This window comes from Mycetomoellerius zeteki, unplaced genomic scaffold (genome assembly GCF_001594055.1).
Source record: "Mycetomoellerius zeteki isolate Tzet28-1 unplaced genomic scaffold, Tzet1.0 scaffold98, whole genome shotgun sequence".
In the NCBI taxonomy this organism is placed as follows: Eukaryota; Metazoa; Arthropoda; class Insecta; order Hymenoptera; family Formicidae; genus Mycetomoellerius; species Mycetomoellerius zeteki.
Genome location: NW_017258021.1, coordinates 599,793 through 616,171, shown reverse-complemented (window position 1 = coordinate 616,171; position 16,379 = coordinate 599,793). Strand labels below are relative to the sequence as shown.

General features: G+C 33.8%; 1 protein-coding gene across 2 annotated transcripts in view; it reads left to right on the top strand.

The window, feature by feature from the left end:
• LOC108730884 (neural cell adhesion molecule L1) overlaps positions 1-15,061 on the top strand; it is a 115,583-nt gene extending 100,522 nt beyond the window's left edge. Inside the window, exon 6 of one of the 2 annotated variants that reach the window (XM_018460829.1) lies at positions 14,176-15,061. In XM_018460829.1, the coding sequence (XP_018316331.1) occupies positions 14,176-14,348 (173 nt within the window). In that variant the 3' untranslated portion in view covers positions 14,349-15,061. The remainder of the gene's footprint in view (positions 1-14,175) is intronic. The other variant, XM_018460828.1, reaches the window with a different exon arrangement.
• Positions 15,062-16,379: the final 1,318 nt, after the last annotated feature.

The window sequence follows — 16,379 nt, the reverse complement described above, 5'->3', positions numbered from 1 at the left end:
GTAAAATGACACAATAACTTATAAAATCCGTTTATAAAGTTTTATTAAGAAATAAGAATGATAAATATGTATATGAAATAATAAATAATGATTATAATCTTCCTATATATATTACAAGTGTTATGACGTGAGGTATATATTTCATGTAATGCGTTTATTCCATTTAGTGCACTAAATTCAATTTGCGCACTTTGTATGCTTTGGGCATAAATCCCGCCCGCTAAAAATGCCATATATCCCAAACAGGTGGGATATACAAGACAGCAAACTAAACAAAAAATACAAAAGCAAAGCACTTGTATTTTGCTATACAACATGCTTTACTTATTCCTCTATACGTATGTATTATGAAATAATTACTAAATCTTTTACACGCCCTACAGTAATCATTTTATGTAGATTATAATTTATGATGGCGCTACTTATTACAGAGATAAATCGATTCAACCTCACAATAATTTCATTAATATTAACAGTAAGAAGCTGAAATCATAACACAATACTAATATAATATATAGGCATGTAACAGAGTAGTTGCGGGAAAATTACCCTTGCTCCTTCTATTTTTTCTGATTTCTGCGGCGTAAATCCCAGCGCGGCGTATTTGTCGGAGTTACCCAATAAAATATTTTTGTATAATCTTTTTAAAATTTTAATTTTATTTTCTGAGAAAGAGAGACAAAAAATAAAGAGATATCATCGATTTATTAGGCGCTCCAGAGTAGAAGCTCATAGCAGTCTCTAAAGCGTTGAGAGAGAGAAAGAGAGAGAGAGAGAGAGAGAGAAAGGAATACACAATAAATAAATACCTACTAATTTGGCTTATCATAATTTCTAAACATATTCCTTACTTTTAGCCAAAATAGATATATCACAAATCCGAAATACATATTAGCATCTCTGTGTATTTGTTCAACTGTATTACGTACAGATGGACTCGTATCTCGAGTTCGAAATAGTTGCTGTGTTGACACTGTTCGACCGTGAAGATACGAGCAAATACAGCAGAAATTGTACGCGACGGCATGTATGTTCTTGAATTATTTATAAAACAACTGCAAAATATCAAAGAAAACAAAGAAAATTTCAACTATTATAAACAGATAAATAGATTGAGAGAATGAATCTAGATATTAAATGCTTAGCAGCGAAGTACGTCTTGAAAATTTAAATTTGTATTATTTTAAACAGAGAGAAAAATTGTTATATAATTTTAAATTTAAAAAGTTAAATATTAAATTTTTAAATTGAATTGAATCCTTTTTTAAGTCTCTTTTTATAAGACTTTAATTATTGCAAATAATTTTTTCTTAAATCGAACATTTAAATGAAATTTCTTATTATTGAGTTAAAAAATTATAAAGAGCTATTAAATAAAGTACACCTAAATATCAAAATGCGAATGAAATTTTTATAAATATATCTAAATTGATTAGTAAATTACAGTGAATCGATACGATCGAATAATTTTAAAATAGAGAAACGAGAAAAGAGTGATTTGTATGCGAATAAAAGAGAAGAATATATATCCAAAGCGATTATAATTCATAAATCGTAGTGAATTTCGAGTCGAGTTGAGCAATCGCACATATCCGTAGTTCCTTTTTTCCGATGAATTTGCATATCCGGTTGCCCTGGCGGCTCACGAAAATTTGCATGGCCGGCTGCGCAGCCAGGTAATGGAATTGGTATGGCAGTCTATAATCCACATTGAGATCGACCGTCTGCTCAACCCGAAAATCAAGCGGTCTACCCTCTACGATCGATACCGATAATAACGTGCACGCGGTATGACAATACGGCGAGGTCAGAAGATTAGAAATTCCATTGCATCCATATTCACTCAAGCAGAACCCATTGGACATAGTGCATATATAAATGAAGAAAAAGCTTTTATAAATAAAATTAACTGAGAGTTAAATAAATAAAAGAATGCACAGTAAAGCAAGGAGATCTTGCACCTTGCAAACTTTAACCAGATCTTTGTCGTTATACAAATAACTCATTCTTATTCGACATTTCGTTTAATATTCCAGAAATTCCTTCGCCCTCAGAGAAAAAACTTGATTGCCTTAATCAGAAAGGGTTGCACCCTCGAGAACCCAATATCCTATGGAAATTCCAAGCGATATAAACAACGAACAGATTAGAAATTCCGCTGTATCCATATCTAATCATTTCCATGAAAGAGAAATGCTGGTAGATAGTCGTTAATATTCATCTCCGACTGCCTGCGCTCTTTAGATTCGTCCTGTCCTCAGAATTGGAAAGGAATCGCAGCTCGATGCGTCTCCAGTAAGAAGACAGCCCTCTCCTTTTTTTTTTTCGTTCTCGTGCTCCTCGTCCTCGTCCTTTTCCTGCAAGAAATCGGCTCGCCTCCACCCCATTGGCAGGATATACGTTTCGCATTATCGATGCGAAGCGAGTTCGCAGCCGCGCTCTCGAAGGTATCTCAGAATAGTAAGAAGTAAGCACCCCCGGGCGTGCGCGCGAATGTTGAAGTCTGCAAAGTGAAGAAAGGGCCGCGAAGAAGTGGCGGAAGAGTGTGAAGCGAAAGTTGGACGCCGGAGGAAAGGCATTACAGGAGACGCACGGGGTGAGTCCCCCCCTCTCTCTCTCCCCTCCCTCCTTCCCCCCCCCTCTCTCTCTCTTTCACCCGTGAAGAGATTCGCTTCGATTAGTAAGTTGACGACGTAAGTTTTATTTCACCGAGCTTCAGATTTCGCTTCTCGGACACATTTAACAGAAGCTTCTTATTTCAATACCGCGCACACTACAAATCGCGAAATATTGCATTAGAGAAGTTCAGCGAGATGCGGGAGTATAGTGAGAGTTGCGTTCTTTTCTTTCGCGAGATATTAGAGCTTGGCGATACTAATACTGTGCATTGCAGAATGTAATAACGATGATAAGAAAGAGGGGCAAACGTCCTGGTATCTATTAATGATACACTCTACGGAAATTACTTGAAATTTCAAATTACTGTCACGAGATGAGGAATATAAGAATATCGCAGAGAAGCATGAAAATGTAGCTTTGTCATTATATCTCGATGAAATGTGCATTAATACGAAACTCTTCGATGAGCATCATAGTTGCTCAATTTATTAACTCGCACGGAAGCGAAGGAAAATAGACAAGGCGAAACCCTCTTGCTCATTATTTCGAATTTCTATACGCAGATTCTCTTAAATTTCTTGTTTATTTATACATGAAAGATAACTCTAAACAAATTCATTATATCGACATAATGAATTATTTTAAAATATTAAAATTTATCTAAATATCTATTATATCATACATATATAATAAAGACTTTTAATTTTACATAAAGCGATCGTTTAAATATTCTATCATTTCTCTTATATTAGAGAATAACAGAGTTTAGAAATGTTCTATATATTCTCAATCATTGATTTAAAATAAAGTTTTATATTAATATTTTTATAACGATATTGAACTAGTTAGATTAATGAAATAAATTTTGAAATAAATATCTCGAAATTCTCGAAAGATTCAAGTTGTCAAGAAAGATTATTCCAACTTATTATCACGTTAAACAAAAATTAAAATATACACCTTTTAATACTATCAAAACGTAATACGTGTTCTTAAATGAGTAAAATTCAAATTAAGAGAGAGAGAGTATTGTATAAAAGATATTCCTTTTTGAATACACACTCTTTTCTCCATATCCTTCCATTAGATAGAATTCACGTACAATTTCATTTGTCTGATGATAATCTAATTTTTTAGTCTAACAGAAAAATATTAAGTAACTTCTTATCAAACTATTTCGATTTTACCAGATACTATGATTAAATGCACTTTGATCTAAAATTAGATTAGAATTTTTTAATTAAACTGAATATATCTATAATTTTACATTTTTAATTTTATTTAACAAAAAACGAACAATTTATAAATCTATAAACGGAACAACTTTGAGAGAGAGAACTTCTACTGATTCTTTTTTTTATATAATTTATGTTTATGTGTTTTATACTTCTTATTTATTAATTACATATTATTTTTCATAATAATTTATGAAATTTAATAGGAGAATTATACACATAAATCAATACTTACACGCGTGAATACATTCTTTCATTATATTCTTTATTATATTTCCTTTTATTAAAAAAAAACAAATACATTTTATGATACTTTTAAAAATAATCACAAATAGTTTGTACTTGTGAATAATAAAATAGCACATATAATAAGTTAGCACATATGTAAGAAATATAATAACGCAACGAGTATATTTTAGACAATCACGTTATTTGCCTCGCTTCTTTTAGACCTTCACCTTCTCTCAAGTTGTCACACTCATACAACACTAGTGAAAACACTCGCGAGTAATTACTTGAACTAATTATTAAAATAAGTCTCTCGTACGATATTTTATACAGCACTCTAAAAAAACGCAATACGACGAACCATCCGCGGGTCGCTTATACACTCGGTGACGATTTGTCAGTGAAAACCAACGCACTATCCACTGGATAGTGTCCAGCGCATGAAATGCGCAAACCACATAAGAGCCATTGAACAACTTGCGGCAGTACAACGTTTTGGGTATACTCACTTCCCTGTCATCAAGCTTTTAGACCTTCGGGGTATAAAGCTCTACCGTCACATGTATCTGCGGGAAGTATGTACAATACATACATATATGTATACAAATGTCGCTACAAAAACAATTATCACCAACAATAAATTATAATTGTCATTTTTTATCACTCCGATCTTTCTGTCTCTCCTCTTCCTCCCTCCCTTTCTCCTTTCCTCTTTTTCTCTCTCCGCTCGAATAAAAATAAATATGAAGTAGGTATACACTTCGAAAAATAACGATTATCTCCACAGGCTTTCGAATTGTTATTCACACGATCTAACCGTTTATTGTAATAAAATCATAAGATACAATATGATTTAGCATCTTTTAGTACCCAACGTTATCACACTTCGAAAGATAACATAACAATACATGACACGGAGAGACTCGCGTCACTACTTGCTTGCTCAAATATTGATGTGTAAATGATAACGGAACTACCTTGCATATGTAACAATCTAGTACGTTACAATAACAAGTTGTCAAAACCAAGGCTACGCGTTTGACGCCATATATAATAAAAAAATAATAAGGCCGATTGTTGTTTTGAAATATTATATAGGTACCTTATGAAATAAATTTACCTACAATACATATATGTTTTACATTTCTTATAGATTCCATATTAATTTTGATAAATAATCTATTATTATTAAGTGTAACAATTAAAGAATCTATTTTATTTGTTACTGAAAATATATATAAATTAATTTATATATTATGTATTGTTTTATGCAAAAAAGTTTTATATCCCGAGAAAAATAAAATGGTGTGATTTTAATAAGTCAAGAGAATTCTTACGATTTTAATTAATCGTGAAAATAAAATTTAATTGTAAATTAATTACGCATACTAGTTAATAAAATTCGTATTAATTTCTCTTTAATACAAATACATAATTTCATATTTTCAAAAATTCTTTGTCTGAAAATATATTTACAAGATTTTAGAACTATATTAAATTGCAATAATACAATACGCAGTAAAGTATAAAATACATGATGCTTATATTCATTTTTATTGGCTATTTAAACATAATAAAAAAAGAATTAAATTTTTATATTGTATACACTTCTGTATGCACACTACGTAATATGTTACATTGATTTGTAAATACTGCATACTAAATTATTGACAGAAATCATATTAACAATGAATTCATTAACGCTTATCAATTATGTATCGTATGTTATATGCACCTCGATTCATGATTATTTATATGAGTATAAATAACGTCGCGCTTACCAGAAAATGTAAAAATTATCATATTAATGGCATATATTTCGCAGTAACCCTTTGTAATACAGATTAATCCTTTTTTGCGACAGTCTTTTTTGTGTTAAAACGCAATTAGTTTTTCGATTTCGGTACATACTCCAGAAACGCGGATTTCGAATTTACTTTCTTCGATACAAGAATTAGTCATTATATCGGTTCACTGTTCCAATCAGCGAGATTTTTTCTTCTCGCATAAACGTTTCATTTGCATGCAAATAATGGCGTCTGTGGCGCAGTTCCCGTCCTTTGTCTTGCTTTACCATCGGTTCAGGTGCAAATTCGCGACAGTCTAATTCCATCGACTACAAATTGCGTTGAGCAGTCGAGTTCGGAAGCGTATGATATCTTATCGCAGATTATCTTAATCTTCCTATATTTTCTTTTACTTCCGCGAATTCTTTGACCAATTTTAAATCGATTTATCTCCAACGAGAATCTAATTATACTCTTCTTCAGAACTCTCTTTAATATTTAATATATTTGTGCAAAATGCTATGTCTTATATAATGAAAAGAGAGATATGTAATCTGCAAAAGTTTAACACAAACCATTGTAATAGATCACTGTCAAAAGAGGAAAGAGGAAAATATATAGGTATATGTATATAGAAGATTTGATATAAACCGCGTGGGGGATGCATGATGAAATCTGCATGTTTTGACAATCAGAACGAAACGGTTTCAAGTACCTCGCGGATTGGCAATTTGATTGAACGTGGAAATGAGTTATCAGAAATGGAAATCAAATTTCGAAGCAGGAAACGGTAGATACGATCCAAAATCGACTGGTAAGTTCGTTGCGAGCGTGATGCAATATATCCCGCTTTATCTGATGATTGCGATCATCCTTTGCGACAATCACATGTTGTAAGCACTAACTAGATCATACATATTCATGACGAAGTACTTCATTTATTTGTTTTCATTATCCTTCATTCCATAAAAATCTTTTATCATTCTCCGTTTCGTTATGCTTTGTGAAGGTACCCATTGCGCTATAGAGAGAGAGAGAGAGATATATATATTATATCTTTATAACATATACGGCGTACTGTATTAAGATAATAAAAGATGAATATTAAATTTAAAGCACAGATTTTAACAGAATGAAAATATATATGAGAAGCTAAAGCATTAATAGATGATATTTTACATATCGATAAAATGTTAACAGACTACGCGAAATATAATATCTGCAAAACTGCAAGCAGAAATATTATAATGCCGCGTATATTTTACCGCGGAAAAAACTTGTTCGATCTGGCGGTAATTAATATATATGTACAGTCGCATAATTACCGTCAAGTTAATAACGAAAAAGTACCCAACGCAGCTGTGTGCCGTATTAATCTAATAAGAGTAATACTGTCATATCGAAGAAAATAACTTGTTTTATGTAAAAAAGCAATTACGCTTAGCTGTCGAAACTGTTATAAAAAGAACTATCGACGAGTGACGTTGATGGAGGATGGTGCCATCCCCGTTTGTTTCACCCGTGTCACGTCCTGGCTGCAACCTCTTTTCCTTGCCCCTTTCATTCAACGTGTTTACTTAGGCGATTCAGTGACGTATAACATTGTAATCTGTTATACGTGGCGTCGAATGCGTTATGACAGAGAGACGGTGGCGCATCCGACCTCCCCTTTGGCCACATTCGAGAGGAGGTGGATGGCGCTAACGGCGTTGCGGCAACGGAGAAATTTCAGGCTTCGAGTCGACGCTTCTGACTCGATGCGACCCGACAAATAATTGGCTATCCGCCAAATACCGACTACACGTGCTAAATGTCATCACTAAACCAGAGACGCTATAGGCCGCAACGACGAATTTCGCTTGTGATTTTCGCCGCATCGCGATGTGACAATAGACATGTGGCGATGGACATGTAATTCACGCGATGGCGTGCCGAAAGCAATAGTCAGTAATAGTTCACGCACAACTACTATTTTCGGCACATGTCACGTGGAAACTGCGGGTCAACAACCGTCCGATGTCCTTCTTGTCATTGACAATAACTTTAAAGTGGACGATATTTTTTAAACTTGTTTATATTGTGCCATTACGATAATTTATGATTAGTTTGTAAACAATTACATTAGTTTACAATTTTTTAATAATTTGTAGTGCAAGAAAAGGAACTCTTTTTAACATATTTTAAGGCGCTGAGTTCGAATTTGCCGTCAGAAAAATTCCATCAGATAAAATTTTTAAGGTGTAGCATGTCATTTTTAAGATGTAACATTTTTTTCCAAATAATTTAAATGCGACAAGTGAGTAAAGCGAATATTTTCACTAAGAATTTGAGAAACATTATCAAGGATATTGAAAAGAAAACGTGCTATTGCTAGATTTTAATACATGAAATCGATTCAAAGTCGCAAAAAACAAGAATTAAACACTCAACACTTCCAATTTGTTTTCTAATTTTAATAAAACTTATTATATTTTAGAAAAAATGTTTTTTTTTCTCAAAAACTGGAGCTGATAGAAATATTTCGATGGCAGATTTTCTCAACGTTAAAAGTTATTCTAAAAATAGTCTTCATCTTGCATATCTTGCAAAACTTTGTAAACTAGTGTTATTTATAACCGCAACAAAAATATTTTTTCCAGTACATGTGTTTCAAACGTTTCATATTTGCGTGAATTCTCAAATTGCACAACTAAATTTACCGATTTGCATGGAAACGTCAAATATGTAAGTATTAATTGTAAGGTATACATAATAGCGAATTAGATGCAATTTTGCATCTAATTCGCTATTATACGCAATAATGATTAAATGGGGCATTGGTTTGCGGTTTAATTGGGTGACGGGTTAAGCACACACAGGTGCAATTTACCACGAGCTAAGTGAACCGTAACGAAGGTAGCCTATCGAATGAAGTGCTTCGGAGGTCGATTGACGAGAAGAGAGCGAACGTGTCGTTAACAAAGTAATTTTTCAAACGAGCAAGCATTATTCCTGAGTTAAGCCGATGAGGGGGTTTATCGGACGTGCACATCTGCAAAACAAATGGCTATTCGGCGTATATAATTCTCTTATATTCTATTTGCGAAGCGCATATGTGTAGATACACATACGTGTACATACATATATACGTCAGATGGAGAGGCAGAAATTATATCCCATATCCGGCATTGCAAATGAGATAATTTCCCGAGTGTGATGTGAGACGTCGTTATTCTCATAATTAAAAGTTGAGTTTCTAACTTGTGACTATCTAACTGCTCTATAATTTTCCTAATTATTCCAGGAGGCAAATTCCGTTTTGTGGCCACGCATACTCGATCGTTGACCTCTTCCATCTATTTAGTAACGTTCAATATTTCACACGCTTCGCGAATAATCCTCATGTTCCCTTCTGCCCATAAAAACTTTATTCGCAAACGTGGACGTTGCAATGACATCGCCCTGTATCTGAAAAAGTAGAAAGGTAATATCCGTTCACTCCGTAGCGATAATGCGAAGAAAACTTAAGCTTCTACTGAGTATACTTTCTTAAAAATTGATGCTTTTACCATGGACACGGTAGAATCGATGGAGCTAGTGAAAACTTCTCTGTTTCGTGCTAAAATAACGTTAACCTGCTTTAATATCAATAAAGTTGTGGCACATCTTAGAGGTTATCCTCGTGAGAAAGAAGAAAAGTTAAATAAGAAAAATCAAGTGTGTTTCATATAGAAACAGCTAAATCTTTATGTTCTCTCTCTCTCTCTCTCTCTCTCACATATTATTTTTAAAAAGCGCAGATCTATCTTTTGTCTATTTGAATTGTGGAATAACATCCCAGATGGCAACGTGTCTGTCTTGTTGCTGGGATGTTGCTTGCTAAGTATGCATTGCTAAGCATATGTTGTTAGCAGAATTGCAGCAACTGAGTCCTCATTTGTTGGCAACTTGATGCCTTCACGATATGATAATTTTGAGTAGCAATTTGCCAGCAGTTTGTCGACAACTTTAAAATCGTCATCATCAAAATTCGTACTACTGCCATCATGTTGCCATAATAATATGCATCATCCTACAATGCTGTCATATTGCCAACAACACAAGATAACATTGCTGCACCTATCTTACTGTTAAACTGCTGGCAATACTTATACACATTGTTGCTTGCATGTTGCTACAATGTCGGTATATTCGAAATCGTTAAAGACAAATCTATGGCAAGTTGTCAGCATCATAAGCAATCACAGATTTGTGTGATCTTGCTGAGACACGCTTTGCTATCTGGAATTGTTTAATTTATATTTTATAAATTATAAATGCTTAATTTTTATCATAAAGATGAACTTAAAAATTTGAAAAACTTGCTTTCAAAGAAATACCCGAATTATTTTCAATTTTCTATTCGATATTTTCTGATTTATTAACGATCGCCGCTCGAAACAGAGCTGATGGCGTGTGGCGAAAACATGAGAAAAATACAAGTCGTGATGCACGTACGACGAAGAGTCGTAAACCATCAGCCATAAAGCCCAAGTATTACGAACGCACACTGGAATCAGAATCTTTTCACGAGAAAGTTGTTCACACTGTACTCACAGCTACAACATTTCATTCAGAAAAATTGTAGAGTAGTGATGAATTAACACTGAATTTATCACAACTCGTACAATATATGCGAGAATATACAATAACACATATAAATAAAAATACGTATAAATACATATAAATAAATATATGCATAAAAATTTTAGAACAGAGAACTATAAAAGTTATTTTATTATCTATTTTCTCTTATAACTATAGAATAAAATATACTCCACAATTCGTTAAGATAACTTAAATTTTTGTTTAGTTTAGTCTTATATTAATTTAATAAAATCCGTTATAAATCCGTCGTCGTTAAATTTAGGATGACAAACATTTAACGTTCAAAATTTTTTAGAGCATCAATGTGTGTTTCATTTTAAAACGGATAATGACAAAACTAAATGATATCTAATTGGATCAAGAACCTATAGTGCAGATTGTGATGTCGCTTGCAGTAGTATGAAAAAGGTTGAGATCAAGTGAGATCTTATAAGTTTCTTGTCCAACGTAATAACGAAATACAATAAATAGCATGTTGTTACCAGCTCTTTGGCAAACCTCCAGGCTGTTGTCGACGTGATTCGTCGTCGAAGGTTATAAAAGGGATATAAGCTCAGGGAACAATAACACATTTGATCTAATCGTAAATATTATTCATGAAAAAAATAATATATTACTAGATCTTTGTATTAAAACACAATTGGAATTTAAATACAATACAAAAGTTTTTCTTATAAATTTGCTAAACCAGCTAACGATGTAATAGGATTTGTGTAAAACTACGTTTTTATATCAATTTATCTTTTTACAGTTTTATGTGCTTTTATGAAAGCTCAAATCCATCTTATTGTTAGAAATATTTTCTCGCTTCTAAATATATATAATAATGTATATAGCTAAATCGACTTCCCGTTGTTCAAGTAGACATATTAATCTCACATATACCATTTTTTTCGTTCTCATAAATAGAAGATGCACTGTCCCCCCAACGGGTTTATTAATCCGATGAGCCATGAGTGTAAAAATACGTAGCTGAGTGTCGGTAGATTTATCATGTCAGCGGAAGGATGAAGACGAATGTTCAGTAACAATTAATGACTGTTACTTTCTTACGATAACGAAAGTATTTGAGGAAAAGCGTCATTGAAAGAGAGCGATCACAATATATCTCCGTACGATCATTAATAAAAACAAATTTAATTCAATCGGATATTAAAATGAATACAATTAAAAGGTTCAGACAAAAATATATTAATATTTCATAGTAAATTTTCAAACCGTCTGATAAAAATTGTTGATAAAAACGAAGTGTATATGATTATGAATTTTTTAATATCAAATTGACATAATTTTAAAACTTTGAAAAAACAGAAGATTTTATATCGCAGAAAATTATAAAGCATATTTTATTCTATAACTGTAAAAAAAAATAAATCAGAAAGAGAAGTATATAATAAATTTTGTAGTTTCAATTAAAAAATTTATATTTATTTACATGTATTTTGTATATTTGTTATATATTGTTATATATATTGTAATAAAGCCGTTCTTAGGATATAGACAGCGAAAGAGGTCAAGCATTACGTTGTACACGATGTTTATATTATACATATATCTATTTTAATTCAATTAAATTCACAACAAGTCAAGCGTGAAAACTTTAAATTGTGAGATTATTCTTGAAATTCAGTCGCTGACTTAAATCCTGTAAAAAATCCTTCTCATTTCCATTATAATTCAAGTAATTCTTTCGCCGCTTTGGTTATCTGTAAATTGATTAGCAAAGTCGACTTTAACTGATGCGTAAAGCCGATTAAAACGCAACATCGGAAACTTGTTAATCTCGTTAGAAATGTGCATAATAGTAGCAATATAGCTGAATTATAATTCGTGAAAAGAAGGGCGAAATTACAACGACTATAACTAGAGTTCGCGCTCGTTTCAGGTTTCACAGGCGCAACCGTTCAAATTATTTCCTCGTTCTAGAGAAATTACTATCGTGCACTTTTTGCTAAGGTTCTTTGCATCTTCCTGCCAACGTTATCCGATGGCGACCGGTACGGCCCTTCCGGTAATTTGCTTTTTCCCCTCCTGGTTTGCTTGGCTCCTTTCTACAGTGCCCACCACTCTTCTTCTTCCTTGAAAATTTAATCGCGGAGCCGCGACGTCGCCTTTAATGCGATTCTTCGCCGCGTTCCTCCTTTTACCTTGCCTCGTTTTACCGAAGTTTTATTTCATGCCGTCGACATCCGCCAACGCGAGACTTTCTAAAAGAGCCATCCGCGTCCGTTGCGGTTAATAACGGCAACCTTTTCCTGAGGATACTCACTAAATCTTAAAGAAGAAAAAACACTGATGTTTCGATATTGCAGCATTGGTTAGATATCCAGCCAACATCATCGGAAAAGTCAGAAGAATAAATCGATTTTCAATATTAACGAATACTATAATTCCAAGGATTGGTTAGCGAAATTAAATACGTTCTTTGGTTTGGAGCGGAATCACGGTCTAAATTTTGCAATCGTAAGCTAGGATCCAGGAACCAATTTCGACTCCTACATTCAATTTCGTCTTACTTCAACTCTTCGTTCAAATACGTTAACATTTTAAGAACGCTTACAACGACGAACGAAGCGTATAATATGATATCCAGCCAGTCGTGAAATTACGAGATACTACAAGAGATTCTGAATCGTAATTTTTATGAAAAATCTCATCTTGGATAATAGCGAACGTAACATGACGAAAGCGTACTTGTCCTACATGAGCTCTTACTTGACTTTATGAAGCGCGAAATTACCATTTATTGTTAATCTCGTACAATTTAAATGATAGTATAATTAATAATTATAACACGAAATCGATATTTTACAATATATATTTCATTTCAATCATAAATAATATTAAAAATATTTTATCGATCATTTCTGTTTTCAATCGTAGTTAATGTCTAAAATAAATTGTAATATTACGCATATCACTCATTTGCTGCAATGACACAATCAAAAACTAAATTTTCCAAAAAATAAATTTCAATGTTTTATATTATTAAAATTTTGTGATATTAATTTAAAAATGTAATTTTGTAATAATTTTTTGTTTTGATTATAAAAAAAATAAAAGTATGTGTCTTTTATAAGCATCATTTTAAGTTTGCATTCTTTTTCTACAAGCAACTAAAAAAATGACAACGTTTTAGTTATGTCATCGTTGTAATAAACGAGCGATATGTTAAAATATATTTATAAAAGGACACAATTGAATTAATCATCACTTTTGAATAATTTAAAAAATATTGAGTTAAGTCTTCATTCTAACTCACATTTAGCCGTATTTCTAATGCTCACAGACGAAATCAACAACTCAAATTAACTGTCTGCCCGTTTCACTTCGAATCAAATTACTTAGCCGCCGGCGGTACATCGGGTCGTAATTGCGAAGGAAACTTCTCAAAAGATGCTTAAGTTCGGGAAAACTTTCTTAGGCTCGTTCTCAAATTTACATTTTCCGCGTTCTAGCGCAGACTTTATCAGTCTACGACGACTTTTACCGATGCAGTGCCATCACCCTGGTATAATTAAACTTGTCGCATATCCTTTCGGAACGTCGTATCTGTTACTCGAGAATGTAGCGGTCTCGAGTACTTCGTCGCGATCTATGTCGACACGGTTCATAAAATTTCATTACCTTTTCACGACAGTTATCGCGGTTCGTTAACATTGGGACTACTTTCTGTTGAGCAGGAGCGAACGGATGCGCTGGACAGAATTGGCCCTGGAATGGTAATCGCGGCGCGGCGATAATAATGGCTGTCATGGCAGCCACCCTGTTCCTGATGATGACATCGCTGACGATGACGGTACCCCCGATAACGAATGTACTACCGAGGTGCGAGCCGACAATTAGCAGGTAGCTCGCGGGCATCCTCAAAGAAGATATCGCTGCCACTGTCTGATCCGATTACGTCGTCCATGTAAAACCTAGTAGTCTAGGGCTTCCAGTTATATATGTTACTATGTATAGAATAGATAGTCGAATAACGATGATTTTTATTCTTGAGGAGCCTATAAAGCCTATAAAAGAGAAATTGGTGAATCGCTGGCGGATCGATGCGGGGCTATGCATAATTAATATACAGTTACTTTTAAACATGTTGTCTTTTGATGTAAATTGTTGATCACTAATAAGAAGTGAAGAAAACAGGATAGAACAGTGTTCGAGACAGAGGCAGGAACAATGGTCACTTGAAGCAACGAGATGAACGAAGAAATTGTTACAAATCGAGGGATCAGCTTCGTAGCGATCAGGATTAAACTCGAATGTTTCAATAACGAAGGAACGGAGAGAGAACGGTGAAAATTTGATTTTCTTTGCGTTTTGATTTTAATTATCCGACGGAACACACGTCGAGTGCTATAAACGCGATATTTATTAGTGATCGGAGTGTTCACCAAGTGTCAAATATAGATTATACAGGGGTAACTTATATGATAACTGATATAATAACGTTAGCGCAGTAACGAGCGGCGTTCTGCTCAATATTTGCTCCTTTTATGATGTCTAACAGAAAAAACGCATCATAGGTACCGATTTGTAATCTGTACAAATTGTAATAAATTATAATACGAACCGTAAACATGGCATATCACATTATTGGTACGCATCACTGAGCGTATATTTTACATCACTATTTATTTCGTCTTTTTACAATATAATATATTACGCGCAGAACTTCTCATCAAGGAATGAGATCAATTCAGATACTGGGTAAGTACATTTTATTCTTTATACTCTCCTTCTGCGTTTTATTAGTCTTCAGCGTAATTATTGTATTTATCTGTATATATTAATTTTACTGCCACTTTCATATTTTATTTCACATACTCGTATTTCACAGCGCGGCAAACACTCGCAATCGGAGAGCAACTATAATTTCAGGCTTATGTGCTCTTAAAACTAAGCCTTAATCCAGAAAATGCTTTCAAACTTTTATACTTTCAAAGCGAGTTAATATTGATCCATCCATTTCACGCGAGTACGCACGCGTTTGCACAAAGTACTCTTAGTCTTCGGCCCGGCTTAGCATAAAAATAATTATTATCCGACTGCGCCAGTACATCTCTCTCTCTCTCTCTCTCTCTCTCTCTCTCTCTCTCCCCCTCTCCTTCTCTCTCCCTTTCTTTGAAAACATTTCTGTATTCCTGCTTTCGCGTTCGTATATAGGAATCTTTACGACTATCCATGTCAATTCTACGGGAGGATTCTAATTGAACCAATCTCAGTTCGGATCGAAGTGCCTGACATTTAAAAGCACTTCTCCATCGTCAAACGAGAGTACGCGAAGTCTTGTTCATTATGTAATATGTTAATGCCTGGACTATCTGGTTAGTTTCAGGGCTTTCCAAATTAAAAATACACAAATGTTCTTTAATACTTTAAAACTCAAAAACAAAATCAATTAAGGAGGCGAAATGAAAATGATAAGCTTTTGTCTTTTTAAACATCACGAAGTAGGTAACGTAATTCTAATACTTTAATGTAAATTTCTGTTTCGCAAGAATTTTACTATACATATACTCTTCTAAAGAGACGATTACCGAGGCGAAGCGAGTAGTTTGAGAAGTCTTACTAAATATCGAATAGAATCTTACAGATGAGGAAGGAAAGATAAAGAAGGATGGGCGGAGGAAAGTAGCAAGAGTCATGAAAATAGTTGGATTAGCTACTTCGAAGGGATTGGCAAATTGCAGGAATTGCAGGAAACGTCTTATAAGCGTTTCCACCGGTAAATTAGATCGCTCGTAATTCCGCCTCACCGCGGAACGAGATATATTGTCCGTATATGACGATGTACAGGTACGAGTGGTGCTACGGCGGATAGTAGGGAAGACGAAAACGTAATTGCGATCGCCGCGAAATTGACATTAATTAAACGCGCAAGAGG